The sequence below is a fragment of the Lissotriton vulgaris genome, chromosome 9, assembly GCF_964263255.1.
Source record: "Lissotriton vulgaris chromosome 9, aLisVul1.2, whole genome shotgun sequence".
Classification (NCBI taxonomy): Eukaryota; Metazoa; Chordata; class Amphibia; order Caudata; family Salamandridae; genus Lissotriton; species Lissotriton vulgaris.
Genome location: NC_141697.1, coordinates 100,273,019 through 100,296,787, shown reverse-complemented (window position 1 = coordinate 100,296,787; position 23,769 = coordinate 100,273,019). Strand labels below are relative to the sequence as shown.

Here is a 23,769-nt window from a genome sequence, read left to right as displayed (position 1 = left end):
TGGCGACAAGGCACCACACTAGTCCCAACGTCATCACCCAGATTGTCAGTCGTATGCAAGTCAGAGTGAATGGAGTACTTCGCTGACTCTGTAATGAGGCGTTGCAGGGTTGGCCCTATGTCAACCTGGACAGCTGGAAATATATACACCACTCTGTGCCACAATGCAGGTGATTAGCATTAAAAGACCGGAGAGCAAGGCTTGCGGAGGAAAATAAACACTTGGCGAATCTCTTCATGCATTTTGACTCCATGTAGGGAGGAAATATGTGAGGAAATGCGGTGTATTACAAGGTGTGGTTGTACGACCTCATAGTGTAATACACTTACCAACCCCTTTAGCACCAGTACATGACAAACCTTCAGCTCGACCCCGAGCAGCTGTGGCTCTGAGCAGCAAGACTTACACAAAGGAACAAGTGCAAAGTATTTAACAACACCAAAACAATTGAAGAAATTGACAAGACATCAAGGAAATCTGCCACCAATTTACAAATTTAAACTGTATTTATATGTATTTTCAGACATCACAATGAAAAAGATCCATCCGAGGGTTCCAGAGATATAGAATTTACAAGGTATAATGAATCAAAGCATTTCACTAAACCGCGAACAACCATTTGCAAATTTACCAAATCTGACGCAGAAACCTTTTCACTAAAAAGTTTGGCTAGTTGTATTCCATTCAATTAGTCACTTTAGGCAACCAACTCCAGTAGGCAGCCAATCAGGGGGACCAGCAAGGTCCTCAGAAACAGTTACCTCAGTCAGTTCCAGGCACTTTTATCCATTGCGGTGGTTTCCTAAGGAAGTGGTCCTGATGAAAGGGATAAAAGATGCTTTAGATGCTTTAGCATGCGATGCGGTTGATGGGGATTTTCCTGCAGCTATTCCTTGGTCCATGAGTGGGTAGGGTATGGTGGTCCTGGTCACAGGGTCTATGTTCCTCGAAGTCCTCTTGATGCTGGTAGAAGTTCAGACGCCATTGGGCAACCAGTCACCTGGTATTGTGGTAGCAGCCAAATCCTTCCCTAGGCAATAACTTGGCTTCTGGGCGAACAAGCTGCACTCTGAAGACTCTTCCAGCTTCAGCAAACTTTGGGTGCAACTTTGATCGTTGGGTCCTGGCATCTGGTGCCACATGGCAGTGACCTGAAGATTCTAGTATCGAATATGCTACTTACCAGTATGCATCTGTTCTTGGCATGTAGGGCTGCTGACATTCATATCTTGTGCATAGATCGCCGCCTAGTGTTGGGTCCGAATGATTGCACATTGTTGTCCTGGAAGAGTCTTCGAAGTATCACGAGATAGGTGGCTCCTCCCCTGGACTACAGTGCGCATGGGCATCAACTCCATCCTCAGATTCTTTTTCGCCATTGTGGCAAGATGGAGTGTAACACCGTGAGTGATGACCATGCTAAGAGTATTTACAAGTGCTGCAGCCGCCGGGGAGGAGGGCGGGTGATATGAATGTCAGCAGCCCTACATGCCAAGAACAGATGCATACTGGTAAGTAGCATATTCGGTTCGAGGCATGTGGGCTGCTGAATTCATATCTTGTGCATAGAATACATAGCATTCCCTCCATTAGAGGCGGTCACCTGTGCCAGCTGCAGCAGTTTGAAAAAGTGTCTTTAGAACAGCCTGCCCTACAGCTGCCTGCTGTTTGGAGTGCACGTCTACACAGTAGTGTTTAGTAAATGTGTGTGTGGTAGACCATGTGGCTGCTCTACATATGTCTTCTAAGGGAATATTTCCAAGGAAAGCCATGGAGGCCCCCAACTTTTGCGTAGAGTGGGCCCGCGGGGGGATCGTTAATGTGCGCTTGGCTTTCTGATAGCAAATCTGAATGCACTTAACGATCCACCTGGCTATACCTGCTTTGGAAATGGGGTTGCCTTTGTGTTGGGAAGAAAAGGCAACAAACAGTTGTTTTGTCTTTCGAAATTCTTTAGTACTATCTATGTAGTACATTAGTGCTCTTTTGACGTCTAGTGTGTGGAGCATCCTCTCCGCCACTGACTCTAGATTTTGGAAGAACACGGGCAGTTCTATAGTCTGATTGATATGGAACTGCGAAACCACTTTAGGAAGAAACTTAGGGTTTGTGCGTAGTACAACTCTGTTGGAGTGAATCTGAATGAATGGCTCTTGGATAGTTAGTGCCTGGAGTTCACTAACGCGTCTTAGCGATGTGATCGCTATCAGGAAAGCCACTTTCCACGTCAAGAACTGAATCTCGCATGAGTGCAGAGGCTCAAAAGGTGGACCCATGAGCCTTGTGAGGACCACATTTAGGTTCCATTCAGGAGCTGGTGGGGTCCGGGGAGGAATAACTCGTTTGAGTCCCTCCAGAAAAGCTTTTATGGCAGGCACTCTGAAGAGTGAGAGATGCTGCCTGCTTTGGAGATAAGATGCTATTGCAGACAAATGTATACGAATGGAATCATAGGCCAGATTGCGTTTGTATAGATGTAACAGGTAACAAATGATGGTCTGAGTAGATGCGTCAAGCGGGTTGATGTTATTGTCTGCATAATAAATGACAAACCGCTTCCATTTCGCCGCATAGCATGCTCTGGTGGTGGGCTTCCTTGCCTCTCTTATGATATCCATACAGTCGGGAGGCAAGTTGAGGTAGCCAAATTCTAAGACCTCAGGAGCCAGATCGCCAGGTTGAGATGTTGCGGATCTGGATGCTGAATGTCGCCATGGCTCTGCGCCAAAAGTCTGGGTGTGAGGTGCAGTCTTTGATGCGGTACCACGGACAGTTCTAGAAACGTGGTGTACCATGGTTGGCGTGCCCACGTCGGAGCAACCAGGATGAGTGTCATCGAGTGTTGCTTCAGCTTGCGTGCCACCAGCGGTATTAGAGGTGCTGTGGGAAAAGCGTACGCAAATCTGCCTAACCAGTTCATCCATATCGCATTGCCCTGCGACTGTGGCTGCGAAGCTTTAGCATTTTGCGTTCTCCTTTGTGGCGAATAGGTCCATCTCTGGATGACCCCACTGCCGGAAGTACGGGTGGAGTACTGATGGATGTATCTCCCACTCGTGCATCTGGTGGCTGTGCCTGCTGAGTAGGTCCGCCATCTGATTGTCCTTACCTGGGAGGTGTTCCGCCATGAGGAAGATGTTCCTGTGAATGGCCCACTTCCACATGCTCTAAGCCAGATGAGACAACTGTGGAGAGTGCGTACCTCCCTGCTTCTGAATGTAGTACATGGCCGTTATGTTGCCGTCCGGATCAACACGACTTTGTTGCACAGATGTACTTTGAATGCCTTCATGGCCATGAAGGTAGCCATCAGTTCTAGAAGGTTGATGTGCATCTGCTTCTGCTGCGTTGTCCATAGTCCCTGCACTGTGTAATGGAGTACATGAGCTCCCCATCCCTGGAGAGACGCGTCCGTTGTCAGAATAATCTGTGGCACAGGCTCCTGGAACGGTCGGCCCTTGCAAAGGTTTTGTGGATTCCACCAATGCAGAGAGTTGTATGCGCGACCGGTCACCAACACTAGGTCTTTTAACTGCCCGTGAGCCTGATTCCACTGACGTGCTAAGCACTACTGAAGCGGATGCATATGTAGTCTCGTGTGCGGGACTATGAAGATGCAGGAGGCCATCATGCCTATCAACTGCATGAACACTCGTGCCGGAAGAGTGTTGCGGTCTGAATTTTTGTATCAGCAACTGGATGCTGTTGATCCTCACTGAATTTGGCTGTCCTATGGTTGCCAGAGTGTGTATTGTTGCGCCCAGATACTGCCGTACGTGGGCGGGTTGAAGGTGGGACTTTGGATAATTCAGTGAGAATCCCAGATTGTGAAGAAGGTGAATGGTGTGGGATATGTGAGCGGCACATAGCTGGGCCGACTTTGCTTGGATAAGCCAGTCGTCCAGATAAGGGTAGACGTGAATGTTTTGTCTCCGTAGGTGTGCAGCCACTGTCGCCAGGCACTTTGTAAACACCCTGGGTGCTGTTGTTACTCCGAAAGGGAGGACCTTGAATTGGTAATGCTGATTTTGAATGGTGAATCTGAGGTATTTTCTGTGTGACGGGTGTAGCGGAATATGAAAGTATGCATCCTTCAGATCTAATGTTGCGAGGAAATCTCCCTGACTGAGCAACGGTAGAACCTGCTGCAATGTCAGCATGTGAAAGTGTTCTGATAGAATGTACTGATTGAGGGGTCTGAGGTCCAGTATGGGTCTGAGGGACCCGTCCTTTTTTGGTATCAAGAAGTACAGTGAATACACTCCTGTGCCTCTTTCTTCCACAGGCACGAGCTCGATTGCTCCTTTTTGCAGCATGACGAGTACCTCTTGCTGCAATAAGTGCAAATGCTCTGTGGACATAGGACGGTGCCTTGGGGGTATGTTGGGTGGAGTGGATGTTAACTCCAGACAAAAACAGTACTGGATAAGCTTTGTGACCCACCTGTCCGTGGTGATAGATTTCCAGACCGGCAGGAACTGTTGGAGTCTACCCCCGACTGGTGTGGTATGGTCGGGGGGCAATGACAAGGCGTCACTGTTTGTTGGTGGCGGAGGAGCTGTTGTTTCCACGACCTCCGCCTTTGGCGCTATTCCCACGATAGCCACCTCTACTTTGTTGGGCGTATGTGGTTTGCGCGCCACCTTTATTGTACTGTGTTTGCTGGGACAGCTGGCCTCTGGAAACACCTCTATTGCTTGAGCGATGAAAAGAACCACCCCTGAACTGCTGCGACTGGAGGGGCTCCATAGACTTTGCAGTCTCAGTGTCCTTCTTGATCTTTTCCAAGGTGGTGTCCACCTCTGGGCACCACCTTGACCACTGGGTGGTCTGTATCTCTGGCTTGAACCCGGAGATTCTGAGCCAGGCATGGCGCCTCAACAGGACACTTGTATTAACTGCTCTGGCAGCGGTGTCTGCTACGTCCAGTGCACATTTGATAGAAGCATTGGATATGAGCTTCCCTTCTTGTATGAGCATCTCTGCTGCCTCTTTATATTCGTCTGGTAGGTGTTGTAGCAGGGTTTCCAGAGTGTCGTAATGGGCCCTGTCATACCTGGCTAAGAGTGCCTGAGTGTTTGAAATGCGCCAGATGCTGGCCGTTGAGCCGCTACCCTTTTCCCTGATGCCTCGAACACCTTAGATTCTTTATCAGGGGGAGGAGCATCACCCGTGGTTTGTGAGTTAGCCCTCTTCCGGGCATTGGAAACAACAAGAGAGTTTAAAGGCAACTGTCCCCTAATGTAGGTAGGGTCCCCAGGCGCCGGTTTGTACTTTTTGTCAATTCTGGGGTTAATCACCCTGGCTCTTGTAGGCTCTTTAAATATTTCCCCAGCATGTTTCAAGACACCCTTCAGCATAGGCAGAGCCTTGACAGTTCTCTCCGAGGTGGAAAAGGTGTCAAAAAGAAAATCCACTTCAACAGGATCAGCATGGAGCTGGACATCATGGTTTTTGGCTGCCCTTTCAATAAGCGCATTAAACGCCGCTGAGTCCTCAGTAGGCGAGGTTTTAACAGCATACCCCTGAGTGTCCGGGGCGTGTGTGGATCCCCTGGGTCAGCAGCATCTGCCCAGGGTTCACCATGGTCTTTTGGATCAGTGTCCACAGGGTAGTTATACTCTTCATCGTCACCTGCCCCTGTCTCTACATCTGAATAAGTGGGCGAGACATCCTGGCCACGCGGAGATACATGTTCCACAAGAACGGGTGCAGAAGCAGAATCCTTTTTCTTTTTTAAGTGGATTCTATACGACTCCATGGGATGTTCTGGGGTGATCTTTCGTTTATAAACCGAAAGTCTGCCTGTTTCGGCATCAATGAACTGTTCCTGTTGCTCTTCAAGCGAGGGTAGTTTATGCTTTGCGGCCGGTACCACAGTAGTGGGCTTCGGCCCCGTGGACCCCGTTTCGGCTGTCTCGATAGCCATTTTAGGGACGAAGGCCTTCGGTACCACGTTCGGCGGCAGCGTGAAGAGGATGGGCGCCGACGTCTTCTGTGGTTTATCGGCAGGCTTCGGAGGTGGAATAACCTTTGGCACCACCGTCGAAGCCTTGTCCTTGATTCGCTTCAACGATTCCGACACCTGCTTTGAGAAGGAGGCGGACGGCTGCGCTGACTCGACGGAGCCCTTCGGGCCACCGATTGGCGTGGACCCGAGGGATACACCAGTTTTAGCCTTGTCTGGCTGATGCAGAGGCTCGAGAGCCGGCAGAGCTCTTAGTCCTTTGTCGGCGTCGACAGTCTTCGGTGCCGATTTTTTCGGGTCGACGACCTTTACCAGTGCTTTTGGAGCGGCAGTCTTCGACTCGACGCCTTTTTGCAGCTTTTTTGGGTCGATAACACCTTTATGCTTTGTCGGAGCCGATAGTTCTGAGGACTTCGAGCCAACCAAAGCAAGACGCACTTTTGGTTTCGATTTCACTTCTTGTGCTTTGGGTTGCGTAGACACCGAAGCTTTCTCTTTCGGTTTCGATTTTGCAACTTGCGGCTCCTTCGAAATGTCCGAAGCCGGGCCCGAAGGCGGGGCTGTAGAACCCAGTGGAAGATCTTGGGTAAGGCCATGTGGCAATCCCTCGACCTGAGCCTTATGAAGTGTCTCGGCCCCAGTATCAGTGTTCAGGCCTAGCTCATCGCCTGAGCTATCTTCCATGGCCCCAAAGGCCCCATCGTCGTCTCCTACCTCGTCGACGACGTCTTCCGCATCGAGCATCTCAGCATCAGCGTCGTAGCTGGAGTCGATCTCCGATGCGGGATCCGACAGGTTCTCTCGAACCTCCCGCTCTGCTTCCTCATCATCTTCGGCATCGAAGATGTTCACCGGGTCAGGTGCCGACGGCTGGGCTTCCTTGCGCGCAGCGTGCCAGAGTCGAATCGTCTTCTTGGATCGAAAACGGGAACAAGCCATACAGCTGGCTTCATCGTGATCCGGCGACAGGCACTTGTTGCACACCGGGTGGCGAACGGGCTCCGTTCCATGATGGTTCGTCGATAAGGCCTCTGGCGTCGACCGGGCCTTCAGCGCTGAAAAGCCACGCGGCTCTTCTGAATGTCCGGCTCGGGAACTGAGCAGGAACAGAACTGGGCACCGAGCGCAAGACAATACCGACGGTAAACTAAAGGCCTTTTGGCCAAGATAAAGTTTTATATCGGTTCCGAACTGGAGTGAACCAATATGCATCCAAACCCAATTGCGGAAAAAACCAATCTGAGGATGGAGTCGATGCCCATGCGCACTGTAGTCCAGGGGAGGAGCCACCTATCTCGCGATACTTCGAAGACTCTTCCAGGACAACAATGTGCAATCATCCGGACCCAACACTAGGCGGCGATCTATGCACAAGATATGAATTCAGCAGCCCACATGCCTCGAACACTAACTTGCCCCAGCACGCTTGTCTGGTGTTGTGGCCCTGTGCTGTGAACAGGAGGCCAGCAAACTGACCCGTGGAGTCTCTTTGCTTTGGCTGGGCTCTGGAGGCGAACTCTCCACGAAAAGGAAACATCAGGCACGGTCCCCTCTGCTTTGCTAGCCACCAGGTTTAGCAGGTGCAGTTAATGTTGATGCAGCCTCTCCTTCCGGGTTCCTCGGTATCGCAGGGCGGTCCTTTCTTCCAGTTCAGATGTGATATGGATGCCAGGGTTCCCCATTTATGGTCATAAAATGTGCTCAGAATAGGTTGGGGTTGGTAGATAATGGGCTACTAGGTTCGCTTCCTCTGGATTACCACTTCCTAGGAAGTCTGGCATTTGGCTATCTCAAGATGCACTATTCTGCCCACTCCCAGCAAGGCAGAATGTTGCACACTGTCACTGGTTACATTAATTTCGACTTGAGAACTAAGTTGGGTTTAATGCAACAAGTCGTTTTGATACCTAGGAGTATCAACTTTGGTTGCACTGTTAAGGAGTTAGTACAGCTGAGGGGTCTGCATGTAATCCTTAACAGGGCGACTAAGTCTTTCAACCATAAAAACAACAGTTTCACAATTTTTACATGTTCTGCCCAAGAAATATACTGAACCCTGCCTTAGGGCTCTGTACGCCTGCCATAGTAGTGACTTATACATGTGTCAAGAGGACATTTGACTTTGCCATGGCTTAAAATGGCAAAGTCCGGCTAGCAGTTTGAAACTGCTCTTCCAGTCTGCAGTGGTAGACTGGAAGACTTGTTTTTTCCTTTGTCACATACAGGGTGGCACAATCAGTGCTGCAATCCCCGGGGTGACTCTCCGACTCTGGGTACCATATACTAGGTACTTTCTGGTAAGTGAGCTTATGCTGATTGGGTATAGCCAATGTAACATACAATTGGAGTCGTAGCACTGGCACTGAGGTCTGGTCAGCAGGACTAGGTGCACTCTCCTAGTGGAAACCAAGCACTCTCCGCTCCCCCACCTCATTAGGTAGTACGAGTGCCAAGAGCATGTGGACAGAACATCTGCCAATTTTTTAATTCCCAATGCCACACGTTAATACATGAGGCCTTAGTCTTTAGCTTATGAAAAGGCACTCAAGCCTGTGTTTAGGTGCATCTTGTCTTCTTTGATGATTTCAGTCCTTAATAACTTTCATGGTCTGTCACATGTCTGTTGTTTTAATTATTTATCAAACAACAGCATTTTGAAAACAAATTGCTTTTATTGCAACAAGTTTGGTGGTGCACAGCACATAGTTAAATGGTTTGGTAGACTGCATGAAAGGGATATAGTGACTGACGGAGACTGGTGATTTGATTGGTACCATGGTACTGGGAGATAGCTTAAGGGTTAGCCTCGGAGCTGGTTGGAGTGTGCTAACAGTGGGACAAAAAGCGGTTTGCATGCACCGGAGCATCACATGCTGCGAGTAAGTGGTTCTTCCTTAACCATTCATAGAAGTCCTCAGAAAAATGTGTGGGTAAAAAAGAATAATGAGGGAAGCAATCTGTCAACAAAGATTCTACTTTGACTGTAAAGTTGAGAGAAGCCTTTTGTGACAAAAAAGGAGGTAGGACACGCACCACAAAATCAAGTAGAATTTGAAAAGGTGAAAGTTTGTCGCGTGCAAGCTGGGGCTTCGCTCTCTGAACCACAGAGCGTTGAAGGCAAATAAGTGATCGCAAATCCCAATGGGAGTTGTCCCCCTGCGCACCGCGTGTTGGTTACCCAATGGTATAATAAAGTTTGTTAACACCAGGTTAAGTTCATTCAAGCTTTTACTTCATGGCGTTTTTTTTTTGTCAAATTGTATTTTCCATTTGTACTAAAGAGATGAATTCCAAAATAAATCAATGAATATATATTCATTGCTTTATTTTGGAATTCATCTCTTTTGTACAAATGGAGAATACATTTGTACTAAAGAGATGAATTCCAAAATAAATCAATGAATATATATTCATTGATTTATTTTGGAATTCATCTCTTTTGTACAAATGGAAAATACAATTTGACAAAAAGAAAACCACCATGAAGTAAAAACTTGAATGAACTTATCCTGGTGTTAAACTTTATTATACCATTGGGTAACCAACACGCGGTGCGCAGGGGGACAACTCCCATTGGGATTTGCGATCACTTAGAAGCCTTTTGTGGCCAGGACTTGAAAACAACATGTACAAGGAGCATACAGGAAGTAGAAAAACATGTTTTACAAACAATGACAAACTAGAGAGCATTGATGGTCATCTAGGCAGTCACTGAAAAAAGACAAGAGTGTCATAATCCCAGTGAGCACGGATAGATTATACAAAGCATGTATTTGATGAAGAAACAAACTAAAATTCATGCAAACTAGACCCACAACATGCAGCAATGACCTATTTCTGGTACCAACTACTGTTAGTAGGCATTACTATTGTCACACTATAAGAAAAAAGCAACTCTATGTAAGAGGGGATGACTAGTACTGTTCAAACGTGTAGTGTTCCTCTTCTAAGATTTGCTCACCTGACGATATCGCTGTGTGGTCTGGATCATGTGCATGTACATATTGTAGACATAGTTGGCCATTTCTGGCATGTTCTTTATCACTTGAGCAGGATAAGGTGGCATCTCTCCATTCTAAAAAACACAAACATCACATTGTGGGGGATAATCACATTATATAACATGACAAACCTTCACATTCAGAGCCTCCGATTCACTCCTTCGGCGAGAAGAGCAACAGCAGGACCCTGCACTATCAGGCTCCGCACTTACACGGACGAACCCGCCCGTTATGACCTAACCCTACCCTGACGGCCACACCACGGCTGTTCTTGCACCCGTACACCGGGTTGGAATTATCACCGGTCCTTCGATACCTTTTCAACGCGATTTAAGCCCTGAAGGGTCACAGGCATTGACCTGTTGACGAAACACATGTCAGCTGGCGTTGTTTTTCTCATGAACATCTCTACATAAACAACCCTTAAGAAAACCACAGGTGTCGACGGCCATATTTTTAGCTTTGTATCAACTGTCAAATATACACGTGTGCCCAGGATATGTACATGTTTGTCAGGCGATGGGCTATTAGCTCTTCCCTCATTCAGGGGTTTTGGGTCTTCCTCTGACCTGGCAGCACCATAAACTTTTGTTCTTCATTCTGTTAGTACCCTGTACTGTTACCTGCCTAAGCACCACTCACCTGCCACTCTAAAACCCTGTGCAGTAACGACATCCACCACTGCTAACAGAGAAAACTCCTAAAAAGCCAATTCATAGGCCATTAATGCAGTCAATCAATCAATTAGGGGTTTATATAGCGCACTACTCACCCATGAGGGTCTCAAGGCGCTGGGGGGAAGGGGATCAGCTCCGGATCAGTCAAAGAGCCAGGTCTTGAGGTCCTTGCTGAAAAAGTGCAGGGTTGGGGAGCGTTTAATGTTCACGGGGAGCTCGTTCCAGGTCTTGGCTGCGATGTGGAAAAGGCTCTCCCGCCTGTACTGTTTCTGTGGATGAGGGGGACCTCTGCCAGGGGGGTGTCGGCTGAGCGGAGGTTCCTCTTGGGTACGTGGAAGGATACTCTTTCGTCGAGGTATTTGGATCCGATGTTGTTGAGGGATTCGTAGGCGTGGGTGAGGAGTTTGAAAGTGGCCCTCTTCTCGACGGGGAGCCAGTGGAGGTCTCGTAGGTGTTGGGTCTTGTGTTCGTGCCATGGACTGTCGAGGACGAGTCTGGCAGCGGCGTTCTGGATGGTATAGAGTCTGTGTAGTAGGGCTCTGTTGATTCTGGCATATAGTGCGTTGCCATAGTCCAGTCTGCTGGTTATGAGTGCGTGGGTGATGGTCTCTCTGCAGTCGGGGGGGGGGGATCCATTTGAAGGTCTTGCAGAGGATGCGCAGGCAGTTGAAGCTGGTGGAGGCGACGGTGTTGATCTGGTGGTTCATGGAGAAGTCTAGGATGATGCTGAGGTTTCGTGCGTGGTCAGTAGGAGTGGGAGGGTTCCCGAGGGTGGAGGGCCGCCAGGTGGTGTCTTAGGCGGAGTTGCAGGGTCCGAGGATGAGGACCGCGGTCTTCTCGGAGTTGAGCTTCAAACAGCTGTCTTTCATCCAGGCTGCCACGTGCTTCATTCCTTCCGGGAAGCAGAGTCTGGTGTCTTCGGGATTCGTTGTGAGTGAGAGGATGAGCTGGGTGTCGTCAGTGTAGGATACAATGCTGAGCCCATGCTGTCTGACGATGGCGGCGAGGGGGGCCATGTAGATGTTGAAGAGCGTGGGGCTGAGCGATGAGCCTTGGGGTACTCCGCAGTTGAGATCAGTGGGTTCAGAGAGGACGGGGGTGGGGAGGGGAGTCTGATCCTCTTGGGTCTCCCGGAGAGAAAGGATCGGATCCAGTCGAGGGCGGCTCCTTGTATCCCTGTGTTGTGAAGTATGGCTATAAGCGGGCGATGAGAAATGGTGTCGAAGGCTGCGGAGAGGTCTAGAAGGATGAGGGCCGCGTTGTGTCCCTGGTCGAGTAGCATTCGGATGTTGTCAGTGGCGGCGAGGAGAGCGGTCTCGGTGCTTTGATTGCGACAATATCCAGACTGGGAGGCGTCTAGGATGGAGTTCTCTTAGATGAAGGTGGTCAGCTGGGCGTTCACGAGTCGCTCTGTGACTTAGGCCGCTAAAAGGATGGCCAGTAGTTTTTCAGGTCCGTTGGATCGGCCGTGGGTTTCTTGAGGAGGGGGTTTACCTCCGCCCGCTTTCAGTCTTCTGGGAAAATGCCGGACATGAAGGAGGCGTTTATGGTCAGTCCCAGTTCGGGTGCGATGGCAGCGGCGGCCCTGTGGAATATGTGCGGTGGGCAGGGGTCCATTGGTACTCCTGAGTGGGTTTTCTTCATGGTAGCGGTGATGTGTTACAAGGGTAGCGGGATTCCAGGTCATGATGGTAGGCTAATCGGCAGCGTACAAAGCAAGCACTAGAATGGCCTCCTACTCTAGTTCTCTGTTCCCCCACTCCCACAAACCTGCCATCGTGCAACAGAGCTGGAGCTTTAGCTGCTCCAGTCTTTGCTTAGTCAGCCTGCACATACCCCACTCAATTTGGTCTAGGACATAGCGCTTTTATGCCCAACTGGCACGTCATCTTGCTTTGGGCTCAGAGCATGACTGAACATGGGATGCCAAGCTTGAACTGACATGGATGCTGTCACCATCTCTAGTGCTCTGCAAACCCCATTCTTAGGTTGCTTGTTTTGCTGGAGCAGTGCGTTCAAAGTACATCCCTATTGTGTGCAGGTTACTTTAGCCAGAATCCCCGACTCCCAAATCCCTCACCCAAACAGACTTGATTACCGGAGAAAGCTCTCAACACTCACACAATCTGCCAACAATATCTCACAATCAATGACAGTGCACCCACTGAGTCTCTGTGCTCTCTACCTTAATCATGGCAGCACTTTCTTAAAGTCCTCAACAATCACATAGTGCTGCTGCTGCTCCTAACATCATACAATGCTTCCACTTAATACTTGCTTAGCCACCTTTCAAGGCCCATTCATCTACCATCTAATCACAACAACAAATCTCCAGAGTAGCAGCCAGCTTCAAGAATCTGTGCCTAAAAAGCATCCCTCAACATTGCTTTCTCCCACCCTTTTATTATCTGAAAATTCCTCTTCTGATACTACTCTGGGGGCCTACAGAGCTTTAATCGCATCCATCAAGGACTACTTCAACATAAGGGTCCTCACTATTTACCAACTCCTAAAACTTTTGGACGAGCACCTCACCTACTTCAGGCATTAGAGGGTAACACTGTATCATCCTCAGATCAACCGCCTTGTTGGGAGGAACAAGAGGAGTGTAAGACAATGCATCCAATATACTAGGCACTAAGCATGCCTGTTATTTTGACATACTATACATGTCTGGGGTTGTTGACAAAAAGTGATGGTGAGAGTTTGCTGTTTATGCGTTTTTTCTCTGGTTTAGATGGAGTGAAACCCAGACCATTGCAATGGAATCCCTTGTGTATGTCAAGTGCAATATGGATGATAGCTAGACTCAGGTCTTTGTGAAAGTATGGCCTGCTTTTCTAGAGCAGAAGGTAGGGGTCCCAGACACTGAGGAATGGGAGAATGGAGACAGGGTTGCCTTTAGAAATTCTAACATGATCTTTCAGCAGGTAACTGCTGATTAGTCCTTCCTTAGCGCATCAGCAAATTCTGTTAGAGGAAGGAAAATGCTACTTACCCAGTGTACATCTGTTCTTGGCATATAGAGCTGTAAAGTCATATGCTTTAGCATAGATCGCCATCTGGTGTTGGGTCCGGATGTTTGCACTTTGTTTTTGTTTGAACGCATGGGCATCAACTCCATCCTTTGATTGTTTTGCCATAAAGGGTGATGATGGAGTTAGTAAAGATAGATGTCATTGTAAATTGTATTTAAGTAAGATATCACAGCAACAGGTAAAGGTACCCGGGGAGGCGGATGGGCGCAAATGACTACAGCTCTATACGCCAAGAACAGATGCATACTGGATAAGTAGCATTTTCCGTACGAGTTCTAGATCATATGCTTCAGCATAGACTCTAAAGAAGTTATTTCTGAAGCGGTGGCTAACCTGTAGCTGTTGCAGTGGTTTGAAATAGTGTTCATAAAACTGCCTGGCCCACACTAGCTTGTTGTTTTGCTAACACATCCACACAATAATGTTTTGTGAATGTGTGTGGTGTAGACCAGGCTCCAGCTTTGCAGATGTCATTTATGGGCATGTTTCCTAAGAATACCATAGAAGCCCCTAGTTTGCGTGTAGAGTGTGCTCTAGGGAGAATTGTTAATGTGCGTTTAGCTTTAATGTAGCATATTTGAATGCACTTAACTATCCACCTTAAAATGCTTGATTTTGATATGGGATAGCCTTTATGTGGTGAAGCAACAGCAACAAAATGTGTTTGGTTTTCCTAAAAGGTTTTGTTCTTTCTATGTAGTATAGTAAGGATCTCTTGACATCTAATGTGTAAAGGGCACGTTCTGCCACGGAATCAGGTTGAGGGAAGAACGGGAAGAACTCAGGCAACTCAACAGATTGGTTGATATGAAAGGCAGAGATGACTTTAGATAAAAATTTGGTTAGTGGGGTTAGTCATAAGAACCACTTTATTTTGGTGTATTTGCAAAAATGGTTCCTCTGTGGTTAGTGCCTGGAGCTCACTGACTCTTCTTAGAGAAGTGATGGCTATCGGAAGGCTTCCTTCGCCGTTGAGAAATTGTATTTCACATTTGTGCAATGGCTCAAAGGCTGGACCCATGGGTCTAGTAAGGACTATGTTGAGATTCCACACTGAAGAAGGTGGAAGTCTGGGGGGGAATGAGTCTTTTAAGTACTTCCATAAAAGCTTTAATAGCAGGCACTCTAAAAAGAGACAAGTGCTGTCTATTTTGCAGATATGCAGCGAGAGTAGAACGTTATGGTGTAATAGATAACAAATGATGTCTTGGATTGAAGCATCTAGTGCATCGGTCGGATTTTTGTTACAGTAGACGACAAACCTCTTCCACTTTGCTGCATAGCATGCTCTTGTGGTAGGGCTTCTAGCCTCTTTGATAACATTCACACAGTCTATGTGCAGTTTATATAGAGATGATATTTCAGCCGGTAAGGAGAGCATAGAGGCCTGGTTGGAGAAGATTGAGCTTCTGAGTTTAAACAATGACCAAAGGAGGCCACGATCATGGAGGACGAAGTTGGGGCACAGATAAGGAAGATGGCAGGGGGTGAAAGCTGCTGGGCCTGATGGCCTCCCTGTTGAGATTTATTCTCAACTCCTTGATATTATTGTACCAGTGCTGAAATGCCTATTTAACGCCATATAATTTGAAGGTGAAATAGTCCAGCGGTTGTGGGCCAAGGCCACCGTAAATTTAATTCTGAAACCAAACAAGGACCCACTGGTAGTGGACTTCTATAGGCCAATTGCTCTTTAGAATTCCGACTACAAAGTTTTTTCGGGGATAGTGGCTTCTAGTGTCGCCCAGGTCATCAAGGGGGTTATTCATCAGGACCAAAGAGGTTTTATCCCCGGGAGGCAGCTTAACAAGCTTACCTCTTTGATACTCTGGGTTAATGATTTGGCAGAAGCCCATAATTTACCTGCAACGGCAGTAGCTGTAGACTATGCAAAGGCGTTTGACCAAGTTCATTGGCCTTACCTTTGGGATGCCTTAAAGACCTTTGGGTTTCCGCAGAATATGGTAAGGGCTGTTCAAAATCTGTACCATCTGCCAAGAGCTAGGATTTTGGTTAATGGGGAACTATCAGACTGCTTCAATATCACACGAGGTACTAGGCAGGGGTGTCCCCTGTCCCCGCTGTTGTTTAATCTTTACATAGAACTGTTTGCCTCCTTGATCATCGCAGATTCTACAATGTTTCCGTTTAAATTTGCTGGCCTGGTGGCAAAGCTGGCCCTGTATGCTGATGATCTTCTACTCCATACCATTAATCCAGAGGTGGCAATCCCCAATTTAATAGCCAAGGCGGAAAACTTTGTGAGGACCTCGGGCTACAAGGTCAATAGTGGGAAAAACAAAATTACGGAGTGGGACCAGCCTAGGCAAAGCTCGAGGGCTAAGTTTCAAATGTGTTATTTGGGTATTATATTTACACAAAAGTTGGATGATGTTTCTAGAGTTAGATTGAGAAGATTGGCAGCTTTGTTTGGTCCTCTAAGGGATAGAGGATATCTTGAAAAAAGCTCAGGAGGCTGCTGAGAAGGGGGGGCTTGCTCTTCCGGACCTTTTCGCATATTGTTATGCTTTTCATTTTAAGAACTTTCGTATGCTGATAAAGTTGACCGGTCTCCCTTGGGATTACTCTTTGAGGCAATGCTAAGCGAACTGAGGGATGGGCAGAGTCATTTTCTCTTTAAATATGGAGACCCAAAGTACTTTAAGAAGGTGAGGCTGAAGATCTTGCTAGGGGCCTTAAGACTTGGGTGTTTTTCTGAAAAAACTAGGAGTTCCCTATTACTCTTCTCGGGCACCGATTTGGGATTCTACGGTTCGAATCCCAAATCGGTGCCCGAGAAGAGTAATAGGGAGTGCTTGAGAGATCAGCTTAGTCTGCCATTACAATCTGCAGGGCTGCTTTATTTAGGGGATCTCAAAACTGCTTCATCGCTGGTTAGCTGGGAAGTTCTGAGTAATTGCACCAGTGGTCAACTAACTAGATTTAAATATTACCAAGTCTCCCCCTGGTGGTCAGGGCAGATTTGGGTAGAGGAGGAAGAAGACTCCTGGATTGAACAGGCAATGAGAATAGGCCCTCTGAAAAAGGAAGTTTCTCTGTGGTATCACTCCTTGGTACAGGCGGACGATGACCTGGACATGGATAATTCAAAACTTTGGGCTGAAGAACTAGTGAGTGAAAACACTAAAAAGAGGTCTGGCTTGATACTTTTGCGATGCTACGAGCTGTTGTGAAACCCGCTTCCCTTAAGCGTAACCATATTTATACCACACACAGAGACTATTGGTCTACAGCCAAGTTGTCAAAAGTTACAGGAAACCGGTATGTATGCCCAAGATGTATGCACCCTTTGGCGGAAAATATCTACATGTTTCTGACATGTGCAAAGTATACCTGTTAGTGGGTTGAGAAGTGTACGTTTTTAGAATCAATCGTTTTTTATTGTGTGGTTGAGGATCATTATACACAGCTCAGCTGCCTACATCCAGGTCCCGGCAGAGAGGTATGTTATGGTCAATACACAGTGTGTAGGTCTACAGCCCGGAGGACGACCCTGTGGAATCAAAAAATTCAGACCACAACGTATAGGCAAGGCAACTGGCTAAGATACCACTTTTATAAAAGAAAATGAACATGAAAATAGACCAACACCCAATCCATTCACCCCCCAATACCCCACCCCTCTCCGCATCAGTCTTTAACTCTCCCTCCTGTCGCCCCCTAATAGCCGGTCACAACTCAGAAATATTCAGGCTACATTTGTGGCCCCCAACGGTTCCAGAGGTATGAGTTGCAGAATTTGTAGGTATTGCGGGCACGTGACTTCCCTCAGATCTTTGGAAAGGAGTTGCAGGAAAGGACCCCATAGCTTCACATATTTCGGCCCCTTCCCATCAATGCTAAGCAAAAGGCGCTCCATAGCTAAGAGGTGCCAAAGTCTCTGGATCCAGTCTCGAGGTTCAGGAGTGGCAGAGGAACCCCAGTGCACTAGAAGAACCTGTCGAGCTGCCAGCAAGGCTAAGGCGATCTGTTTACCCCTCAGCGAGCGCAAAGGGAAGGATTTAGGAAGGGGGAGTCCCAACAGCGGGTGCTCAGGAGCCCGCAGGAATGTAATCTTAAATGCAGCATCAAGGTCATCAGGAACTGCTGTCCAATATCGTACAAATTTTGGGCAGTGCCACAGCTAATGTATCAAGGTGCAAGGGAGGCCACACCCCCGCCAGCCGAGGTCTGACTTATTTCTATCCCAGGACTTGATGCGCGCTGCGGTATAATACCGATAAGTGACTACTTTAAAGGCAGATTCTGCACCCACGGTATTGGAGGCAGTGCGGTGCGCCCGGTAAAAGATTTGCTCTCATTCTTTGTGCATTAGAGGGCGCCCTAATTCGGTCTCCCAACGGACCTGCGCCTTTGTACGCTGCTTCGTGGGGCATGCCATGATCATCGCGTACAATTCAGATATGAGTTTACGGTCATCCTTTTTGCATACCAGCCATTTTTCAAAAGCGGTCAAGGGACGAGACATTAAAGCGAAGTTGGAAGGTTGGGTCACCCAGTGTGCAAGCTGCGAGTAATGGAAAGCGCCCGACTGGCAAATCATAGTAATCCTTACACAGTCGAGGGAAGGGGATCAAGCCCTCTAGGTCAAATAGGGAGCCCACCCTTTTACAGCCCTCCTCCCTCAAACGGTGAAAGACTGGGGACGCGCACCCTGGTGGGAAGTCGGGGTTGTCCACAATAGGAGTCATAGGGAGGGAAACGTAGTCCAGCCTCTGTGTCGCGCTAATTGATCCAATGCTTTAAGAGTCAGCGAGGTCACTGGAGAGGAGTAAAGGCCACACGCCCTAGGCTTGCGCGGAAGCCACAGTTCACGCCAGATATTACAGCCGGCTACTGTTTGGTCCATAAAGTTCCAATGTTTGCTGGACAAGGGCCTGTTCCACTCCGTGATATAGCGGAGACAGGACGCTTGATAATAAGCTCCACTAGTGGGAAGCCCATCCCACCCCCCAGCTTTCGGTGAAGTGACGAGTGATAGTGCGAGTCGCAGCCTTTTATTGCGCCACAAAAATGTATTAAGAAACCCCTGTAATTTCCGAAGGGTGCCCGGCGGAGGGCTCACTGGGAGCATCTGAAACAGGTACAGGATACGCGGAAACACAGTCATTTTCACAGCCGCTAGCCTCCCATACCATGCCAGTTTGAGGTGGGCCCAATCAGATAGCACTTTTGCAGTTTGATCCACCAGCAATTTATAGTTGAGGGTGATTGTTTTAGCGATAGATGGCGTCAATCTAATGCCCGAATACGTAATGTCGGTGTGCACCAATTGAAAGGCAAAATCCTGCTGAAGGTCCTGGACCTCATTGTCAGGGATAGAAATATTGAGAATTTGCGATTTCGAAAAGTTTACTTTAAACCCTGCAACCTCTCCGAACTTGAGAAGTTCCCCTGCCAGGTAAAGCAATGTGGAGTGAGGTTGTGTGAGCGATAAAATAACATTGTCCGCATATATACTAATTTTGTGTGTGTCAGCGCCAAACTTGATACCCACGATGTCCAAATTCGACCGTATGCGTTGGGCAAAAGACTCTATATAGAGCGCAAAAAGCAGCGATGACAAGAGACACCCCTGCCATGTGCCCCTGGAGATGGAGAAGAGGGCTGATTTACACCCGTTCACTCGCACCGCCGCCTTAGGGGCTGCGTAGAGACACTGGACCCACCTAACAAAGTTAGCGCCAAAACCAAAAGTGCGCAAGACCGCAAACAGGTACCCCCAATCGACTCGGTCAAAGGCCTTCTCCGCTTCGATTGAGAGCAAAAAAGCCTTAGTGCGAGACCGGTGAATGAAATCTATAAGGTGAAGGAGTTGTTTAGAGTTGTCCCCTCCCTGTTGCATCGGAATAAAGCCAGACTGGTCCGGGTCAATAATGCCTTCCATCAAGGGGCTAAGTCGCGCTGCCAAAATACTCGCGAAAAGCTTTGCGTCGATTTTCAGGAGGGAGATTGGCCGGTACGAGCCACAGTCTTTAGGATCCTTTCCAGGTTTAAGGATGACCGTAATTGCTGCCTCTGACATGGAGGGAGTCACCTCCCCAGCATCAAGAAAGGAACTAAAAATATATTTTAAAAGAGGAGCCATCTCCACGCAAAAGGTTTTATAAAACAAAGCGGAGAAACCGTCCGGACCTGCGGACTTGGCCACCTTACAACGTGCTATTGCTGATAGGACCTCCTCTATGCGGACAGCGGCATCCAACGTGTCAGCCGACAATTTATACAGAGGCGTAAGTCCACAAGAAATTAGGTAATCCTCTATACCCCGCAGGCTAGTGTCCCCCCCCTTATATATGCACTGATAGAACTGACGGAAGGAGTCAACAATAAGGGTGTCTGTGGTATGCTCCACCGCCTGCGAACCCCGAATGGATTGGATGTCCGACATCTGTGCTGGTGCCCTTAGTCTATGCGGCAACATACTCCCCCACCTTTATCCCCGCTAAGGTAAAACTTATGCCGCAAGCGCAGGAGGGCTTACTCTGCCCTCTCTAAGTCTAAGTGTTTCAGCATGCACCGCTTTGTTTCCAATTCCCTTCATACTCGTGGGGCTCCCATCCGCTTGTGTACTGCCTCCAGGGCCCCCACCTCCCTCTCCAACTCTGCACGCTTATCTTTGCATAGCCGCGCAAAGGATGCCGCTATCGTGATGAACACGTCCCGCACAACTAATTTCAGGGCTTCCCACACCGCCGCCAAAGGTGTGCCCTCCTGGTTGTTATCTGCAAGGTATTGAATTATAGTATTCGAGTGACGACTGATTCCGAGTGTAGCAGGGAGTCTCAAAGACGACAGCCGGGCCGTGGCGGACGCTTACCGTGGGAGGTAGAAAAACCAAAGGAAATGATGGACGGAGCGTAGACAATACAAACACTCAACCCCAGTCAACTGATCTGGGTTTAATCCATCACCGTTCTTTAGCCCACTCTGCCACCCCAGTTCAGGCATGGCCATATGCAAATCAGTCTGACCCTGTGCCTCATGGGAACAGTCCAGCCCGAACTGCCAGGCCATGCCTTTCCTGGACCGGAAACAAGCTACAGAGGATCGGTTTCTGGCATTTCAGCCGTCATCAGCCCGGCTTGCTTGAATCCAGTGGCAAAGTGAGCAAGGGACTCACGTCTGAGCATACCCTGCCAACGTATGGCAAACAAAGAAAAACCAAAGGAAGCCGTGGGAGGTAAGCAAAACCGAGATGAGGGCATGGTCCGATAGGGCCCGGGGAGTAATATCCACTGCGTACAAGTGGGGGCGGAGTAGTAGGTGTAAACCCGCTCATTAGGGTGCTGGTCTCGCCACCCATCATGCATTCCGCCATCAACCAACCATTGTTTCACCCCCTGCGACAGTGCTCCCCCCTGATGTGACCGCTGCTCTGACCTATCCATCCCTGGATCCATCACTATGTTCAGGTCTCCACCCACCAATATCGCTGCATCCGGAGATGCAAGAACTTCAGAAAGGGCCATGCGCAGGAAGGGTTCTTGACGTTCGTTCGGGGCATATAGTGACCCTACTGTCAATTGAGTGTCCCCCCATTGGATGCGGACAGCCAGGAATCTACCTTTAATGTCTACCACAGGAGAGAGAACTTTGCAGTGTGCGCGCGCGCTAAAAAGGATTACCACTCCATGTTTCTTAGTCGGGCCGGAGGACCATAGTTGCAGCGGGAAGCGCTTATCCTTCATTCGCTTAGTGTCTTTGGAGAGTAGGTGGGTCTCCTGGAGCAGGCACACATCGCCCTCAGCGTTCTCTAAGAGTGAAAAGGATTGCAGAGCGCTTGACCGGGCTGTTTAACCCTCTGACATTCAGGGTCACAACTTTTAAGTCTCTACCCATAGCATCTAAGGGAGGAGGAATAGCAGTCTAGCTGCCCCATGCAAAAAGTACTGGGACCATAAGGAGTCATAGATTTCGGGCCAGTTACCTGAGATTTGATGCGGACCCCCAAAAACAACCCCAAAACCCCCACAGAACCCCATTCCATAACACATAATGCAATAGAACAGAAAGAGAAAGAAAACTCAAAAGTCGCACACAGTGACAACAGTCTGTCATGCGAGTCAAACGTGTAGGGGAACATGGCGCCATCCTGGATCATGTAACGCGCCTGGTGCAGAGCAAGTTCACCGTACCAAGAGTGAGTGGTGACACAAATCCTCATCAGAGTACTTCCCACCTCCGGCGCCGAAAAAGAACCCAACTGATGCTAATCGTGTGTAGATCAAGGGACGCCGGAATTATCCATCGCCTGTGCCACTGAAGTAATAGCCGCCTCTCTCTCCACCATACCAGGGGACAGGTCCGCTTTTGATGGATCCATCTGAATTTCCTGTTCCTCGCCTTCACCCAAGATTTGACGGCAGAGCTCGCAGACATACTCACGCAGGTTATCTCCTTCTCCTTTCCAAGGCACCGCCCTGATTCTGATATTACGCCTGGACCGATTTTCCAGGTCCTCATCGTGGGCCTGCAGATCCAAATTCTGCTCCGTGAGGCGAATGACATCTTGCTGTAGCTGGTGAAGAACGACCTCTCTTCCTAGGTCGTGCTCTTCCAAGGTTGCCACTCATTCCCCGATGGCGTCCACATCGTGCCGTACTTCTCTGAGGTCTGAAGAGAGCTGGGAGCGAAGCTCCATAATGTCCTCCTTTATAGCTGAGAACAGTTGGATCATAAAAGCTTTGGTCGCCGGCGAATCATTGTCCTCAAGCCCTAGAGATTTAGGGTCCAGCTAAGAGGTGAATTGTCCCGCCGACTTCTGCAGGGGATCCTTCAGGGGCTTATCTTTTCTAATCCTGGAAGAAGACATGACGTCTCAGGCAGGGGTCCAAGCACAGTAGCGTGTGACCCAGGCAGGGATGTGCCAGACCCCTCAAAGGACACAAGTGGGGTCTGCCCTTGGCGGGGCCAGGTCCTAAACTCCAGTCAGCAAGCCACAGGCCTGCAGCACCTTACAGCCAGCGTGGCTAACAGGGGAAAGTGTAGACCCTGGTCTCTCGAGGGGGGAATATCTTGAGGGGGGGGGGGGGAACCCCTGCACACGCCTCCACTCTCGGGCCTCTCACCTCCAGCGTGCCATCACGTGCGTTGGTTGCAGTGGGGTCTGGTCACCCCCAGCCCACCCAGGGCCCCCACCGGTCCAATGTTCCCAAGCCTTCCCTCAGCTAGCAAAGGAGGTCACCAGGGGAATACAGTCCCACGCAGTGTATTCGAATAGAGGAGCGGGAGCCCCACGGGCAGGGAGCACCCAAAGTGCCCACGGCCGCACCCCCCGCTGTTGACTCTGCCCCCACACCACTGGGACCCACCACTCCATCCGCCGATACACGGACCGACCAGCTCTACCGGGGAGCAGGCAACCGTCCTCTATCACCTGCCTCCCCCACAGCACACAGAGGGAAGCGGGCTGCGGGGCCCCAACCAGGGCAGTGTTCAATTTCGGCATCCTCTCAATCTCACAGACAAGGCGAAATACAGCACAGGGCAGAGGACCACCACCCGCCAATTCGTGGGCCGAGGACAGGCGCACTGCTCTCAGTTGCGCAGGACCCCGGGCCCCAGCTCCACAACAAGGCCCAGACAGCGCCTTTGCCCGCTTCAGCCCCTCAGGCCCCACTGCTACAAGGGATGCCCGCAGCGCGGCCTCCACAGCCAAGTTCAGCCTCCACCACACAGAAGAAGGCAAAGACTCACTGCCAAGCAGGGGGTAGTACAGGGACCGCTGCAGACAGAAATGTCGCCCGTAGGCAACCAGCAAGGCCCCTTCGCCACCTCCGCCTGTGAATCACAGCACCGTCCGTCAACTCACCTCGGGTGCTGAAAAAGAGCCCATCTGATGCCAATCGCGTGTAGTTCAAGGGACGTCGGAATTATCCGTCGCCTGTGCCACTGAAGTAACAGCCGCCTCTCTCTCCAGCATACTAGTAGACTCGTCCGGTTTTGATGGAGGGGGAGATTTCCCGACGGGTTGCCAATCAGTGGGGTGTCTGTGTCGCTTTGAAGGAGATCCGCTGTTCCCAGTCTGAGAAGAAGGCCGCTCCAGCCCCAATACGTCGTAA

At 49.3% G+C, this 23,769-nt stretch overlaps 1 protein-coding gene across 1 annotated transcript in view; it reads right to left on the bottom strand.

Moving 5' to 3' along the window:
* AQR (aquarius intron-binding spliceosomal factor) overlaps positions 1-23,769 on the bottom strand; it is a 451,150-nt gene that overhangs the window by 7,100 nt on the left and 420,281 nt on the right. Inside the window, exon 34 of the mRNA XM_086937130.1 lies at positions 9,930-10,043. Coding sequence (XP_086793256.1) covers positions 9,930-10,043 — 114 coding nt within the window. The remainder of the gene's footprint in view (positions 1-9,929; positions 10,044-23,769) is intronic.